The 14,743-nt window shown below is 40.2% G+C and overlaps 1 protein-coding gene across 2 annotated transcripts; it reads right to left on the reverse strand.

The window, feature by feature from the left end:
- Window positions 1-1,887: 1,887 nt before the first annotated feature.
- Window positions 1,888-14,316, reverse strand: heg1 (heart development protein with EGF-like domains 1). Of its 2 annotated transcripts, none has more exons than XM_085135270.1 (14): window positions 13,331-14,316; window positions 7,924-9,034; window positions 7,297-7,796; window positions 6,274-6,387; window positions 5,953-6,081; window positions 5,762-5,838; window positions 5,617-5,672; window positions 5,107-5,282; window positions 4,532-4,666; window positions 4,225-4,267; window positions 4,103-4,140; window positions 3,873-3,960; window positions 3,195-3,372; window positions 1,888-3,068 (listed from the first exon to the last, which is right to left on the reverse strand). In XM_085135270.1, exons 1-14 carry the CDS (start codon window positions 13,602-13,604, stop codon window positions 2,925-2,927), a joined length of 3,063 nt encoding a protein of 1,020 aa, XP_084991396.1. In that variant the 5' UTR covers window positions 13,605-14,316; the 3' UTR covers window positions 1,888-2,924. The 2 variants fall into 2 exon arrangements, with proteins under 2 accessions (XP_084991396.1, XP_084991398.1); XM_085135272.1 differs by having other exon boundaries at window positions 5,107-5,267; window positions 13,331-14,314.
- Between the last annotated feature and the right edge of the window lie 427 nt (window positions 14,317-14,743).

Raw genomic sequence — 14,743 nt, forward strand, 5'->3', positions numbered from 1 at the left:
CTCTTGAGAAGATCTGCAAGGAGGAATGGGCCAAAATACCAGCTACTGTGTGTGCAAAACTGGTAAAGACCTATAGTAAACGTTTGACCTCTGTTATTGCCAACAAAGGTTATGTTACAAAGTATTGAGTTGTATTTTTGTTATTGACCAAATACTTAATTTCGACCCTGATTTACGAATAAATTCTTTACAAATCCTACCATGTGAATTCATGGATTTTTTTTTTCACATTCTGTCTCTCACAGTTGAAGTGTACCTCTGGTGCAAATTACTGACCTCTGTCATCATTTTAAGTGGGGGAACTTGCACAATCGGTGGCTGACTAAATACTTTTTTGCCCCACTGTACCTTTCGTCCACAACATAATATGACTACTGAAATTAATTAATTAATTAATTAATTTTTTAAAAAATGTAAAAAGAATCCAATTAACAACTAAAGTTACATAAAATTCAGGCTGGATAAAAATCAAATAACTCCCTCTGAGCAAGCACTTTGACGACAGTGGGAAGGAAAAACTCCCAAGTTTAACAGGAGGAAACTAGGCTCAGAGAGGGGCAGCAATCTGCTGTTACCATTTGGTGGTGATGGGAGAAAGACAGTAAAAAAACAAACAAACAAAACGCACTGTGAAGAAAGCCAGGAATTAATAATAGCTAATGAATAAATGCAGAGTGGTTTATAAACACATAGTGAAAGAAAAAGGTGAATTAAGAGGAAACACTCACTCCCCCAAGCAGTCTAGGCCTACTGCAGCTAAGGGGGGATTCAGGGTAACCTGATCCAACTGTAACTATATGCTTCAGCAAAAAGAAAAGTCTTAAGTCTAACCTTAAAAGTAGAGCAAATTTTTGTCTCTGGAACCCAAACTGGGAGAAATATGTTCTCTTTTTGGTACCCTTTCTGTACACATTTTGGACGAACTGAAGGCTTTTCGAACAGCCCGATAATAATGGTCCATAGCAGTCTAGCTTAGAAGTAATAAATGCATGAACCAATTTTTCAGCATCACTCGGATTCAGGATGTTTCTAATTTTGGAGATATTGCACAAATGCAAGAAAGCAGTCCTACATATTTGTTTAGTATGCACATTGAACTGTATTCTGGTCAAAAATAACTCCAGGATTCCTCACATTGTTACTGGGGGGCCAAGGTCGTGTCATCCAAGGTATCTGGTTTGACACAATTTTTGGGGCTGAGTACAGTAATCTCACTTTTTATCTGAATTTAGACGCAGTTTCAGTCAAATTTGAAAGTGTCCATTTTGGAGCAAGGGTTGCTTTCTTGGTCGCCACCCTTTTGTCCATGGTGAAAAATCACTTACTGCGGACAGTGACATTGGTGTTCCAGCATTTCGTGGCTGGGTTAAGCATTGGTGGTTCCTGAAAATCGTTTGAGGCTGACAGTCTACCAGACCTTGGCAAAGTGGAGACACATTCAAAACACTCGTATTTATGTGCAGTTGTTTGAACTGATTATCATAGAATTTACAGTTGTTTAGAAATGGCTCCAAGACACCTTCCCAACTTGTGTAAATCTACAATTCTCCTTGTTAGATCTTCACCTTAAGGTATTCTGACATCTATGCCCATAATGAGTGTATGTAAACTTCTGAGTTTTACATGATAAAGGTCTAAGCACCAAAAAGTTTAGTGCAAATAACAGGACAGTGACTTGAAGGTAAAACTGAAGGTATGCATGACAATATCTAGCCAGTGTTAAATGTACTGTTTTAGTATTAAATTTCCAATCATCCCATTTCTTTCAAGGTTAAATTGTTAATTTGTTCTTCTTGGTTCATGGCACAATATTGTACTAAAACGATGCAATGATCATTACTTTTTGGCAGCATAAGAAACAGAAATTAAGTTGAGTCCCAGAGAAAATGCTTTGTAACATTTTTATTTAAATAAGCTCATCTGACTAAAACGCCAGAATCAACATCAAGTTAGAAAACATTCAAATAAAAATAATAATCCACAACAGAAATAGCTAATCATGATACATCTTTACATTCAAATATTTAACAACAGTAACGATACAGATTATTATTCCTCACACACTTTCATTCTTTAACATACACACGCATACACACACACACACAGGCACACACACATACTTATTTAAAGCCACAGGTTTATCCCTCTAAAGTCAGTGTGTATGTACGACATGTTATGCTACATGTCATTGATTTGGACATACAAGGAATAAATAAATGTTGGCAACAGACTACAAAGTCATTCCTAAGTTTCTACTGGCATGAAGCTAAACTTTGTTCACCTTTCAGTGGTTTGCTGTTGTCATGTTGAATCAATACTTTACGTAAGAAGATCACAGCATTGGCACACACATGTTAAACTTTCACTTACAGAAACGACATTATCTGTGTTTTTGCATGTCTGCTTGCTACATTTTATTTGTGGTTTATCCCTCCAAAGGATGCTGCATTATTTTTTTATTGCGTTTTTCCCCATATCTGGTGAGCACAATGGGAACATCGTGAATGCTTTTATTTATCATTAAGCAATTTTGTTCAAGCAAAGCTGCAATGCATTACCGGCCAGCAACAGCATAACTCTGGCAGCAAGAGAGGCAGACACGATGTTAACTGTAATGGATCACCGACCTATACACTGGAGCAAATTAGTATTGGTGGTTGTATGTAAGGCAGGAAAAACACATTAAATACAACATCAGCACGGTGGAAAATGCACGTGTTAACGTGAATGGGCCATGCAAAAACACTGAAACACATTTTACTCGAGAAAATGTGTACGTTTATAATGTTCTGACACACAAACATGTATTTAGTGTGCAAATAGGGTTTGCACACAGTGACAGAAAACCCATTCTGACAAATCCCAACTGTTAGTATGAAAAAAATGGTACGTTTCTAATAGTTTGCGTGTTCACAGTGGCCCACTCAGAAGTAGTCTCTTCTCCTTGAATCATCACTGATGAAAGATGGGTTCCACTGGGCTGGGTAGATGCATGAATGGCGAGAGCCTGGGAGACCCGGGAAGGGGTACAGGCCATTTCTGTCCAGGTCTGAGTTACGCAAGGCAGGCTGAGGGAAATAACAGAGGAAACAAAAAAAGGACTTTATCATCAATCACACACACAGAGAAACTAAGCCTTAACTTAAACAAGAGACAGAGACGTGTGAGAAGTGAGAAATGACATGTTCCCTTACAGAGTAGTAGATATCAGTCATCTGTAGCAGGTTTTTTGTGCTGCCGTTCTCTTGCATCTCTATTGTCTCTCTCCCCCACTCCATGGATATCCGGTTATTTTTAGGGAAGTCTGCGTACGGGGACATCTGCAAGTCTCCACTTTTAAAGATGATCTTATTGATGTCATTTTTGTCTTTCCTGAAAGATTCCACATTGAAAAAATTTAAACTGGATGTTTTTTTTTGTTAATAAATATAGCCTGTATATAAAAGATGGATGTAGCCACCATGATGGAAGTCTCTACTTAAGTATTTTTCCTTTTTTTTTTAAACTCAGATGTCATGAGTCAGATGTGGATCTAGTATTCCCTGAATTTTGTGCTTTTCTGACTCTAAATGGGGCCAGCAAACATCATGTTGTACATAAGACTTGAAACAACATGAGACTTCATTTCACCATAAATTCATTAAGAATATACCTGCTGAGGTTATAAATTGAGCAGAAAGACCTTCTGACTTCTACAGACTTTTTGCAATAGGAGGCCTCGCCTCCTATTAATCATTAAAAGAGTGTTATTTTATGGCACTTCCACATTAAGCCCATCTTTTACATACAGATTGGGTTTATAATATAAAATAATATTATCGGGCAATATTCATTACATTTACTTTCTTGAATTAACAATAAAGCAAACTTACTTGCAGCAAGTGACAATGAGAGCAATGACAAGGATGAGGAGCAGGGCGCCCCCTGCAGGTGACACTACCACTGCAATCAGCTTGTAAACTGCAATTGCAAATAGAAACACCTTAAATATTATTCTTATTACAGTTAAAAAATAACACAAAATTACACTTAAGAAATTTAGCACATTTAAAGATATGAGAAATTCTATTTAAGATGAATACGATTGGTGGGCTTCACTTACAATTTCCACAGTTGAATCCTCCAAAACCAAACATGCATCTGAAATACAGAAATGGAACCTTCAGTTGCCTTGAACATTTTCAGAAAACAGTACTGACAAGAAACAAAAGGAAGCAAACTTACGGGACACAGGTGCCATTTTCTAGTTTGTAGCCATCTCCACATTCTGAAACAAGACATTATATTCAGTGACTTGAAACAACACAGTTTGGTAAATAGGTTTCAAAGGCCTGGCCAGTGCTGTTTTATTCATTTTTGGCTTCCTCAGTCAAATTCTCATATAACGTGTAGCAGTCAAATTTTAGGGGAAACTGGAGATATTTTGAGACATTAATTTCCTTGATTTAACTTTTTAATTTGACTTATCTCAGGTTGGTGACTCAAACAAAAATGCACACATGTGGCAACATGTAAATAAAGAAGAGCTTACCTAAGCAGGACAAATCGTCAGGATTGTGTTTGTAGTATCCCTCACGGCACTGGCAGTACGCGATACCACTGGTGTCAGTGCAGCTGGAGCGCTCATTATCACACTGGGTATTCTGAGCCGCACAAAGACTCTCCGCTGGAACACAGTGCGGACAGAATTAATCTCAGCTATAAAAATCTGATCATAAAACACAATTTTTGTTAATAGTTCCCCTTTGTTTCATTGAAAAATGAATAATTTTGACATGCAGAGCTTGTACAGTATATTTTAGCATTTAGAGGCACAGCACCAGTGTCCTGTGATATGATTATACGATTACCGGTAGTGTCATGTTGTGAAATGAAGCTGTTATATGATGCTTTGAAGTTTCTGGCTTATACACATGCAAAGCTTTTTACAAATATATCACGCCACATTTCATTATATTTTTTTTAAGGCTAAATTCTGCCCTCTGGTGGTTGAAATGAGACTGCCCTAAATAAAGTTTACAATAAGAGCAGTTGGAAAAACGATTTAATCAATTAAAACAAATATAGTTAATGATTTCCACTGAGATTTCTGGCTATCACACTCACCGTGGTAAGTGAGCTTGTATTTCAGGACCACCTGGCAGTGGGCTAATGCGGAGCTGCAGTTTTTGAGAGACATCTGGATTCTGTTGTTGACCTCAGCGGTTGTCACATTAGCGGAGATGGAAAACGTGTTAGCAACCATGACACTAACACCATCCTTCTCTCTATGGGGAGGAGATCTGAGGTCAATATGGAGAATTTGTTGGTGTTGTAAATAACAAGAAAACAAGGTTCTAATAGATAAGAGAGATCCCTTTTAACTAGCTAAGTTTTAGCATCATTAAAAGAAGAAGAAGAAGAAATGCCAAAAATGCAGATCTTTGAAGTAGAATGAAGAAAAACTGAGAAACAAGTAGACTTGCACTGGAAACATTACCTTATAGGATTGTAATTGAAAGATTAGTTTTTTTCTGAGGTTACTAACAATAATTACAACCACTTTCTTTAATTGCATATTTTAAATATATATCAAAAAATACAGAAAATGTACAGAAATTCAATGCAAAAACGTACTGCTTGGTCACTGTTGAGCGCCTGTAACCTGGGTAGTCAGAGAGTGAAACATTGAACTGCAGGAAAGACAAAAACAGGAGCTAAGATATAATGCACGTAAGCTTAGTGAAGCACAGAATATGCAGTGACGCGAACTGCCTCTCACCAGCTTGATGATCTGTCTTTGGATATCAGAGTTATGTAGTGATCCGTTGGCACTGATAGTGCAGAGAAATGTCTTAACTATTAAGGGGGGAAAAAAGTGTGAATTAAAAAACATAAAAGGCCTCTGAGAAAATAACTTTGAATGGAGAAAAAAACGAACTCTAATGTCCTTTTTCTTTACATCGGTATTACCTCGGCTACATGTGCGGCCATCTTCAAGGTCAAAGCCCAGCGGGCATTCACAGCTGAATGAGCCATTCGTGTTAACGCACGTGGAGCCTTTGGGGCAGGGTTCTTGCTTTTGCTTGCACTCATCCATATCTAAACACACAGGTGTAACAATATTATATTTGGGAAGGATTTCACCAAACTTTTACACCCTTATCACACTCTCTAAAAAGGGGTTGATGCAACATTTCATGCATTTTGTTTTTTGAAAGACAAAACATGGAAAAACACACATAGTACCAATATTGTTTTTAAACTGTTGGGTAGAAGAGCAGAAGAGCTCACCCTTGTTGCAGGTCCGTCCCGTCCATCCTTGCTGACAGCTACACCTGAACTCATCCGGTTCATCACCCATACACATCCCTTCATTGTTACAAGGGTTAGGCACACAGGGGTTTCCTAAAATTTACGAGTGGATAGAGGGTGTGTTAGCATTAATCAGGGAAAATAGCATCCTTAAACAAGCTTCGGTTTTACCTTTTAGGGCATGCGGTTTCACTCTGACCTGTCATCCATCCTCCTATGTGCAGTTTTATCTCTGTTATGCAAAGTCTATTATATTTGATAGATGATTTTTTTTGAGACTTCTACAACTAATTTCCATATTTTTCTGCTTCTGTAAAAGATTCCTTGTTCCAAGTAGTGAATTCATCCAATCAGACAGAAAGATCAGTGCAGAATACCAGACCATTCACTGGGAGCTGCACGTTAAAAGCATTTCATACAAGTGCATCACTTGAAAATTCATCAGCAAATTCTTGAGACAAGAGAGAACAAATCCGTTTAACAGCATCTCATTGTGAAGAAGAGTCCAAGTTATGTGTATTCATCATTATTATGTCAGTGGTACTTTTTATTTTATTGCTTAGGATGGCTGCAATCCTCTAACTGCCCCACAGAAAAGTAAAGACTGCTTTTCAGTAAATTAATCTGTCAATAAATTAAGGTTGAACTCTTTTTTGCTTTATTGCAACATGCAAGAAATCAGCTAATGTCATCTACTCAGATTATTAGTCACGTTCATGACCAGGAAGCACAGTGTTTGGGGAATATTAGAACCTGTGATATGCTTAATTGTTGTTGTTCATTCTCAATAGTACTAATATTGTAATAAGATCATGTAATGCTGAGGTAAATGTTCTTCCAGTTGACCGGATGTTATTGCACAATCCTCTATTAGTTATAGTAAGAAGAAAACATGCAAATATGAAGAGCAACTCATACAAGAACACGATAAACACACATTTCTGCTCTGAAAACTGAACAATAAGTCCCGTCATTTGAAGAGAAAGAAGCTGACTAACTCACTTGGAGGTGGTGGTGGTGGACTGGTGTGCTGAAAATCAGAGGGCGGTGTTGTGACCACCAGCTCTGTAGGACCTCTGTCTGTCTGATTCCTAGTGGTGTGCAGAGCTTCCGTACTCTTGGTTGGGGTACTGTGGGTGTAGGTTGTAGTGATGGACTGGCTGTGAGCTATGGTGTCTCTGCTAGTTCCCGTGCTTGTTTCGATCTGCAGGGTGGTGACATTAGTGGGGTCAGACATCCCAGTCACGGGGCCCTCCGTGTGCCTGGGTGGCACACGTTGGGTCGGTTGCGCTGCCAGAGTGGAGGCTACCGTGGAGGACGAACTGTATAGGACAGTGGCACTGGTAAGGGACTGTAGAGGAGAGCTAGTCACGGTGCTAGTCAACCTTGCGGATGAAGTTGGAACTAGAGGAGGTGTGGTAATAGCCTCGGTGGAGGTTGTGGTGCTGGTGGTGGTGCTGAAAGCAGTTGATATGGTAGGGTCTTCTTCTGTTATCTGCGATCTGACGAAGAGAAAAATTAAACCTCAAGTCAAATGAAATCAAGTTCTGCTTCTACCTTCTTTAAAGGTACAGACTTCTAATTATTATTAATATTCATCAATATTCTTTCTTTCTTTTTTTAGCATACCTTTCTGTAACAGTGGCAGTTGAGGTGGTGAGGAAGACGTTAGTACCCAGTGGTGGCATATCTGTCAGAGACTGATTCGTTTCAGACGTACTACTACTGACAGTAGAGGGCACTGCAGTCAGACCCAAATCGATATTTCCCTCTCTGGTCTGCGATGAAAGCCCCTCAGTGCCACTCTGAGTGCTAGAACTGTGGTCTCCAGTTGAAAACTCTGTAGACGCTCCAGAACTAGAGCCCAAGCCTTGCTCTGTTCCTGAAATATTGGTGGGACCTCCTGCAGGTGAGGTGAAAGGAGGCGTAGAGGAAAATGACATTTGAGATTGGTCAGTGCTGGGCTCTGTCACCCTGATAGACGACGTTGAGTCGGACGGCTCTTCTGATGTCGACGTGTGCTGTTGTTCGGTGGCATTGGGATGTCCAGTAATACTCTGGGTTCCACTGGAACTTGCTGGGCTCCCAGTCTCTGAAAACACTCCTTTGAACGAGTCGGTCACGTCCCTTCCAGTAATCCCTGTGGACGGGGCACTGTGGGTGTAGTTCTCAGTCTCTGTCGACTTAGGAGAAATACCCCAAGTGGAAGGAGGCTGACGGGAGTTGGAGTCTTCTGTAAAGGCAGATGAGGTGGTGTTGCTGGAGGAGGAGGTAACAGACAGCAAGGTCCTCTCCCCAGCTCGGCTGGTGGTGGTGTAGGTGCTGTTGGTGAGGACGTCTGTGTGGGAGGCTGTGGCATCCCCCATTTGGAGAGTAGTGTCTGGGTTGTCTTGGAGTAGGTGGCCCTCCTCTGTAAACACCTGGGTCCTATCCTCCTCTGACACAACATAAGAGATACCTGGCGTCTTGTCTGTGTAAGTCATGTCCTTCCAGTCCCTGCTGTTGCTCTCGCTGCTGCTGCTGCTGCTGCTGTCCTTCCAGTCCCTGCTGTTGCTCTCGCTGTTGCTGCTGCTGCTGCTGTCCTTCCAGTCCCTGCTGTTGCTGTTGCTACTGCTGTTGCTGCTGCTGCTGGCCTCAGTGGCAGTTACAAAGTTGGAGGTAAGTGGCTCAGTAGACAGTGGATTTGCAGTCTCTATAGACCCACTGCTTGTTTCTGTAATGGACTGTGTCTGGTCTGTGCCTAGGAATAGAGAAAAAAAAAATCACATTAGTAAATATTCACCAATATAAAATCCTACACTTTTGAATCAGTTATGAAGTAGGTGTATGGAGTAAAGATTTTCTATCATTAAAGAGGTCCAGTTAAGGCATGTTAAAATGTTACTTTAAATCAGGGGTATCAAATATAAGGCCTGGGGGCCAGAATGACTTCAATTTGGCATAAACCTTGGACTTTTGACTGTATTTGTACAAGTTTTACAGCTTTTCGTACTGATAAAAACCTATCCAATGGCCAATATACAATAACAAAGTAATTAATTATTAGAGTTAAAATTAGGACAATAAAATGACAAAAAGTTCTTTTTTCACCAATAACTATTGAAATTTGTGGGCTGTATGCAGCCCACCATGTAAAATAAGTTTGACACCCCTGTTTTAAATGATCTGGTAGTGATTTATTGGTAGTCACTGGACAAAATAAAGTCTGTTGTGCCACATACGCCAACTCTTGAGAAATGAATATGCACTGGCTTTCTCCTTTTCTACCATATACAGCTGGTACCTTCATGAAATTTGGCTTTGCACTGCTGCAGCCACCTAAAAATTTAAAGGCAATCTTTTTTTAAAAAATATACCAGCATCCTTTATCACTAGACTCAAAAGAGTGTTGCTGTACTCGCCTATATGTTGTACTTTACCTCCACCAGAGGGTGTTATCCCCATCTCGCCTGTACAGTCTATAGTCAGAGACAAAATTCTGTCAGAATTTCACTTGCAGCATGGGCAATGATTTTGGGTGGAGAACAACTGGCAGCCAACTTGTCTGCTCTAACAATGGCTTGAAGTCCTAAATATGGTGGGGACTGTCTCTGTTGGGAATCAGCCATTTCCTTCCTAAAGCTGAGTGAGCACAAGGAACTGGCAGAAAGCTGTCACAGTGGATCTGGGTGTGTGCTCATATTCAGAGTCTTTTTTAGTCCGTGTGAAAACTGTTAAGTCATAAAAATTCCCAAAACACTACCACTAAAGGGGAAGAGAATGACTTTTAAAGTAGTGACTGTTGTTTTAAACACTTTTTTCCACAGGCATGTCCTTTTTACAGCTGACAGTAGAGATAGAAAGGAACCAACAGCAGAGAGCAAGCGGGATGACATCCAGCAAAGTCTCCAGCTTGAATAATTCTTGCAAGGTTACAGTTTCCAAACATCCAAGATAATCTGAGCTTGTCCAGCACCTCTGGCGACATGTAAATAATTCATGTTCAACACATGTCAAACATTTCAGCATTCAGTTATCTATTTACACATCCAACACACGGGGGCTTAAAATTATTTTTAGCACCAACTGCTTGATAAGATGATGGCTGAACTGGGTTTCCATGTTTGTCACTGACTTTGCCTGCTGCTTGGCAGCGGTTAAACCTTTGTTTCCCTTGCAGAAAATACACTCAAAGGATTGCCTATTTTGGGAGCTGGTAGGCTTTTCCCCCCCTATTTGAGAATGTTTTGATTCTGAAAAGCTTAGAGTTGCTCAACTTGAATCCCAAAGACGGATAGAAGAGTTAAAGCATCAGAAGTACTTAAGCATCAAATGTGAGACAGATAGGGATAAAGAGTGAGAGAGGTCTTTTTTTGCCTATCTTTGTGCAGTGCTGTCTTACAGCTTATCTGGCTGGTGTCCTGGACTGGAACAACACCACTCTTGAGTGTCAGTGCCACCAGCAGACAACATCCAGAACCAATGAAAGGGAGGGTTCAACAGCTAAACAGCCAGTCCACTGGGAGTCTAGGGGGAGAACTGGGCCACCAGACTCTATTTTTCCCTCTCACTTCCTCTGCATGTGTCTCTCTTATTATTTCATTTTCTCTCTCTGGATACCGTCTGGGCAACAAAACTCAGACAGGAACGTGGTGTTGGCAGCAAATGACAGACACTCCCAGATCCTCAGCTACTATCTATCTCTTAACTGTTAACACAGTTGTAACTGCAGTCTTTTAACATCTGTTCCACTTCAGAAGCTCTATGGCTCGCATATTAATTCAAGCAAATGCAATGCATTTTGCATATTAAAGACCCTCAGATGACACCACAGTAGTGCTTTGAATAGACTGGCTTATACTCATTATGCAGGCCAAAGAGGGCAGCCAAGATGATCTTGCTAGGGTCATTGAATAAACATTAAGTGAGGAAAGTGAATCATTTCAGCCTCATCTTTCCTTTGCAGCATCTATGAAAATCCTGAACTTTATTTATACTGCAAAATGGAAGTGTTTGCAACTTTAAGAATCAAGAATTTTATCAACATAATGATTAAAAATAACTCTGAAATTCAAAGAAGCATGTGCGCTATAGTGCAACATTTGAGGTATCCTGTTACCATGGAGACAAATCTTTTAAGTGTTTATTACACAGTGTGTAACTTCTGATTCTTACTTTGTACACTATATATAGTAGTGTATATAGTAATTAAGCAAAAGTTGCATTTCTAGTAGTAAAGTTGAAAGTTTGTTAAAGTTTAAGGGCAAAACTATCAAAATAAAATGACGTAGTCATCGGTCCAGCCATTACTGGATGTTTTATGGTACATTATTATGCGTGATACTGGCTGTGATATTAAATATTATTTTCACATATCCCCCTGCATCAAAACCCTCCTTCTTCCCGCTGGCAGGAGTGTAGCTTAAACCAGCTGTGGTAGAGAAGAAATGTTCTTCCAGCACAGCAGCGTTATGCCTAAACCCTTCATTTAAGGGATAAGAGTGTTATCGGCTCTGCAAAGTAGAAATATCAGAAGTTAAAGTCCTTTCTCTATCTTTTATTGCTTTGAGTCAGTATGGCAATAGTTCAGGAATTTTATGAGGCATGCTTTTCTTCTTATAGTACGATGGATGATGTTTGGCTTTGTGCACAGGAAATCAAACCCAAAATCCAGTTCTTTCATCCAAACTTCTGAAGGTAGTCATGGAGTGCTTAGGATGTGGATTCCCTCCTCCTCTTGCACCAAATGCTCTAAATACTTCAACTGCAGGTTCCTCTGTATTAGTAACATCTCTGCCAAGCAAAAAGAATCACGCTTCAGCTCTCATGCTCTCATTCCTGTCCAGACGAACCGCATGTTTATGATCGTTTTATACTGCAGTATAAATGAGTGTCATACAGCAGTTTAACCCCTGGATGCTCGGGTCCAGGTGGGTATAAGCCGATGAACAAATGTTATGGCTTTCAACGCCTCCTGCTAAACAGGAAGCCGGCATCTGTAGTATTACGTCAAGTTCGAATGCAGATAAGATGTGACAAGTGATAACCTCGTCAGTAGATTCTCCAGTGTTTACTAAGCATTGAGCAAATGCATCTGTTCTGATAACCTCGTCAATTTTTAAAGCTGTCACAGTTCATGGCAAATACTCTGTTTACCTACAGTGGTGAGACTTGTTCTTGTGTAATGGTCTGAAGGAGCTCCAGGAGTTGAATATGAGCCCCAAACTATTAGCTTTAGGGCCTCATTCCTGATAACACTAATCTCAAGATCTTTGGGTTTTGAACCAGTGGTTGTACACAACAGGGAACTTGAAATGAAAGTAAATGTGGTAAAATTGTTTTTGTTTTTTAAACCGCTATAACACCAGTCAAGGGATATACATTACTTCAGCTCTATACAGTTTGCCGTTGGCAAAGCAGCTTAAGAAAATTAATTCTAGCAGCCTTTCTAAACACAATTTCACAAAATACATATAAATATAAGTGTGTGAGTGTGTGTTTGAATGGGTGGATGACTGAATGTAGTGTAAAGTGCTTTGGGGTCCATAGGGACAAAGTAAAGCGCTATACAAATACAGGCCATTTACTATTTACCAAATATCATTTCTTAAAGTGGGAAAAGCATCTAACTTGTATGTGTGTAAAGGTTTTGATGGTCATAAACACATCTACAAGAGCCATTTCAGGATGGGATTAGAAAATAGGCTTTGGGACAGTTATGGTGAGGCATATGGCTGGAATACTGCACACCTGGCTAAATCTGGCACACATGCACGATGAGACTAAGCACGTGTTATTTCATTTTCAAAAATAAAACAATACACAACACAGTCACAAATAACCGAAATGGAAACTTTGTGTTTAGACATTTTTCTTTTAAAATCATACTTGTCAATAATAGAAGACCACTGACTTACAAATTAATGTTGGAGGATCTCAAATGAACTTTTATGGATCCTTTTATGTTACCTCACTTCGACAGGCCGAAATGAAAAGGAGATCTTTTCTATCATTGTGCAGCACTTGCCACTGCAGGCCGCACACTCGGAGCTCTTACCGAAGTTTCCAGCAGTAGCAGCGTGGGTTTCTGCAGCGTGCCTGAGCAGGAGGTTTCTCTGTGATGGTGTTAAAGTCTCGCTAGAGTATGAATTTGAAGTTGCGCTGTTTTCCATGCTTCTGATTTCATCCGTGGTCACCGAGTCATCCAGTCGTGGAGTTGCCGCATTCGTGCTGTTGTTACTGGGGGTCCCAGCCCGGAGGGGCCCCGGCAGACCCAGATGGAGGACCAGAAGAGACAAACCGAGGACGTGATTCAAAAACCACGTTTCCATGATTTTTTTAAGACCCCCCAAAACGGTCGCCGATAGTTTCCGTGAAGTCGAGTGAATGTCGGAGAGTCTCCCGGGGACACCATGGGAGGAGCGCTTCGGCGTTTAGTGAAGTTTTAATGGGAAATGAATAAATCCTGGTAAAGATCCGGAGGAGATCCGCAGCTCAGACGGCGGGGAGCGGAAGATAACAGAGCCGAGGCAGCAGCCTGTTATCTCAGCCCGGGCTCCTCCTCCTCCCCGCACACACACACACACACACACACACTGAGAGTCCCGTTACTGAGCCCAGTAGCGCCTGTGTTGTCTGCAGGTGTCGGAAGCTTTGCCCATAAATATTTTCCTTTTCAAGCCACAGAAGACGTGAAGTTTTTAAGAGCTGTTAGTTACTCACATCAGCGAATAATCCCTCTACTCTGAGTGTTACGGTAGCCTATCATTACCTGCTGATAATAACCTGTAATCACAGGCTATAGTTGTAAAAATCACTTCTGTTGTTATATAGCGTCTTAACCACAAAGATACCCATCTCTCTCTCTCTTTTTTAAAATATTATTTTATTGTTTATTAGTTCGTATCTTGAGATTTATTTCCCCACAGAACTTTTCTTTTCATCATTCAAAACCCTCATATGTTGGCTTTCCAGTTGGGCGTGAAGTAAAAAGAGTTTTTTTCCCCCTTTTCTGTTAGTGCAATCACGTCACTGCAGGTTTTAAAAAAGTGATAAAATCATGTGGAATTCTTTCAGTAGGTCAGTCCATCTGCTGCAAGAATCCTTGGTCTTCATGTTTACTGCTTAGTTACTTTTTTGTGACTCAGACTGTATGTTTGTAGTCATTGTCAAGCTGTAGAATGAGCTTGTATATACATATCCACAGCACATTCCACTTTTCCAGACATTAAAATATTTCTATTCTAGGTAGAGCCAGACTGAACTACCAGGCAGACGTTCGTGTGCTCTGGTTGGGATCAGAGGAACATCTGGGGGAATTGGAGTTCGTTTTATGGGTAGAACAACAGATAACTCTTTAGGTGACAAACATTATTTATAGCACATTTTATTCCAAGGGAAACTGTAATTAATATGTACTATTCTGAAGTTCATTTGTTCATTTTTTAGGCTATTAAGCAACAAAAAAAGG

This window comes from Neolamprologus multifasciatus, chromosome 16, assembly GCF_963576455.1.
Source record: "Neolamprologus multifasciatus chromosome 16, fNeoMul1.2, whole genome shotgun sequence".
Lineage (NCBI taxonomy): Eukaryota > Metazoa > Chordata > Actinopteri > Cichliformes > Cichlidae > Neolamprologus > Neolamprologus multifasciatus.

Coding starts and splice junctions, on each gene's coding strand:
- heg1 (XM_085135270.1), bottom strand. CDS start 13,604: ATGGAAACGTGGTTTTTGAATCACGTCCTCGGTTTGTCTCTTCTGGTC. Junction 9,035..13,330: donor TGCTACTGCTGGAAACTTCG/GTAAGAGCTCCG, acceptor CTCTATTCCTAG/GCACAGACCAGACACAGTCC. Junction 7,797..7,923: donor ACTGCCACTGTTACAGAAAG/GTATGCTAAAAA, acceptor TCTCTTCGTCAG/ATCGCAGATAACAGAAGAAG.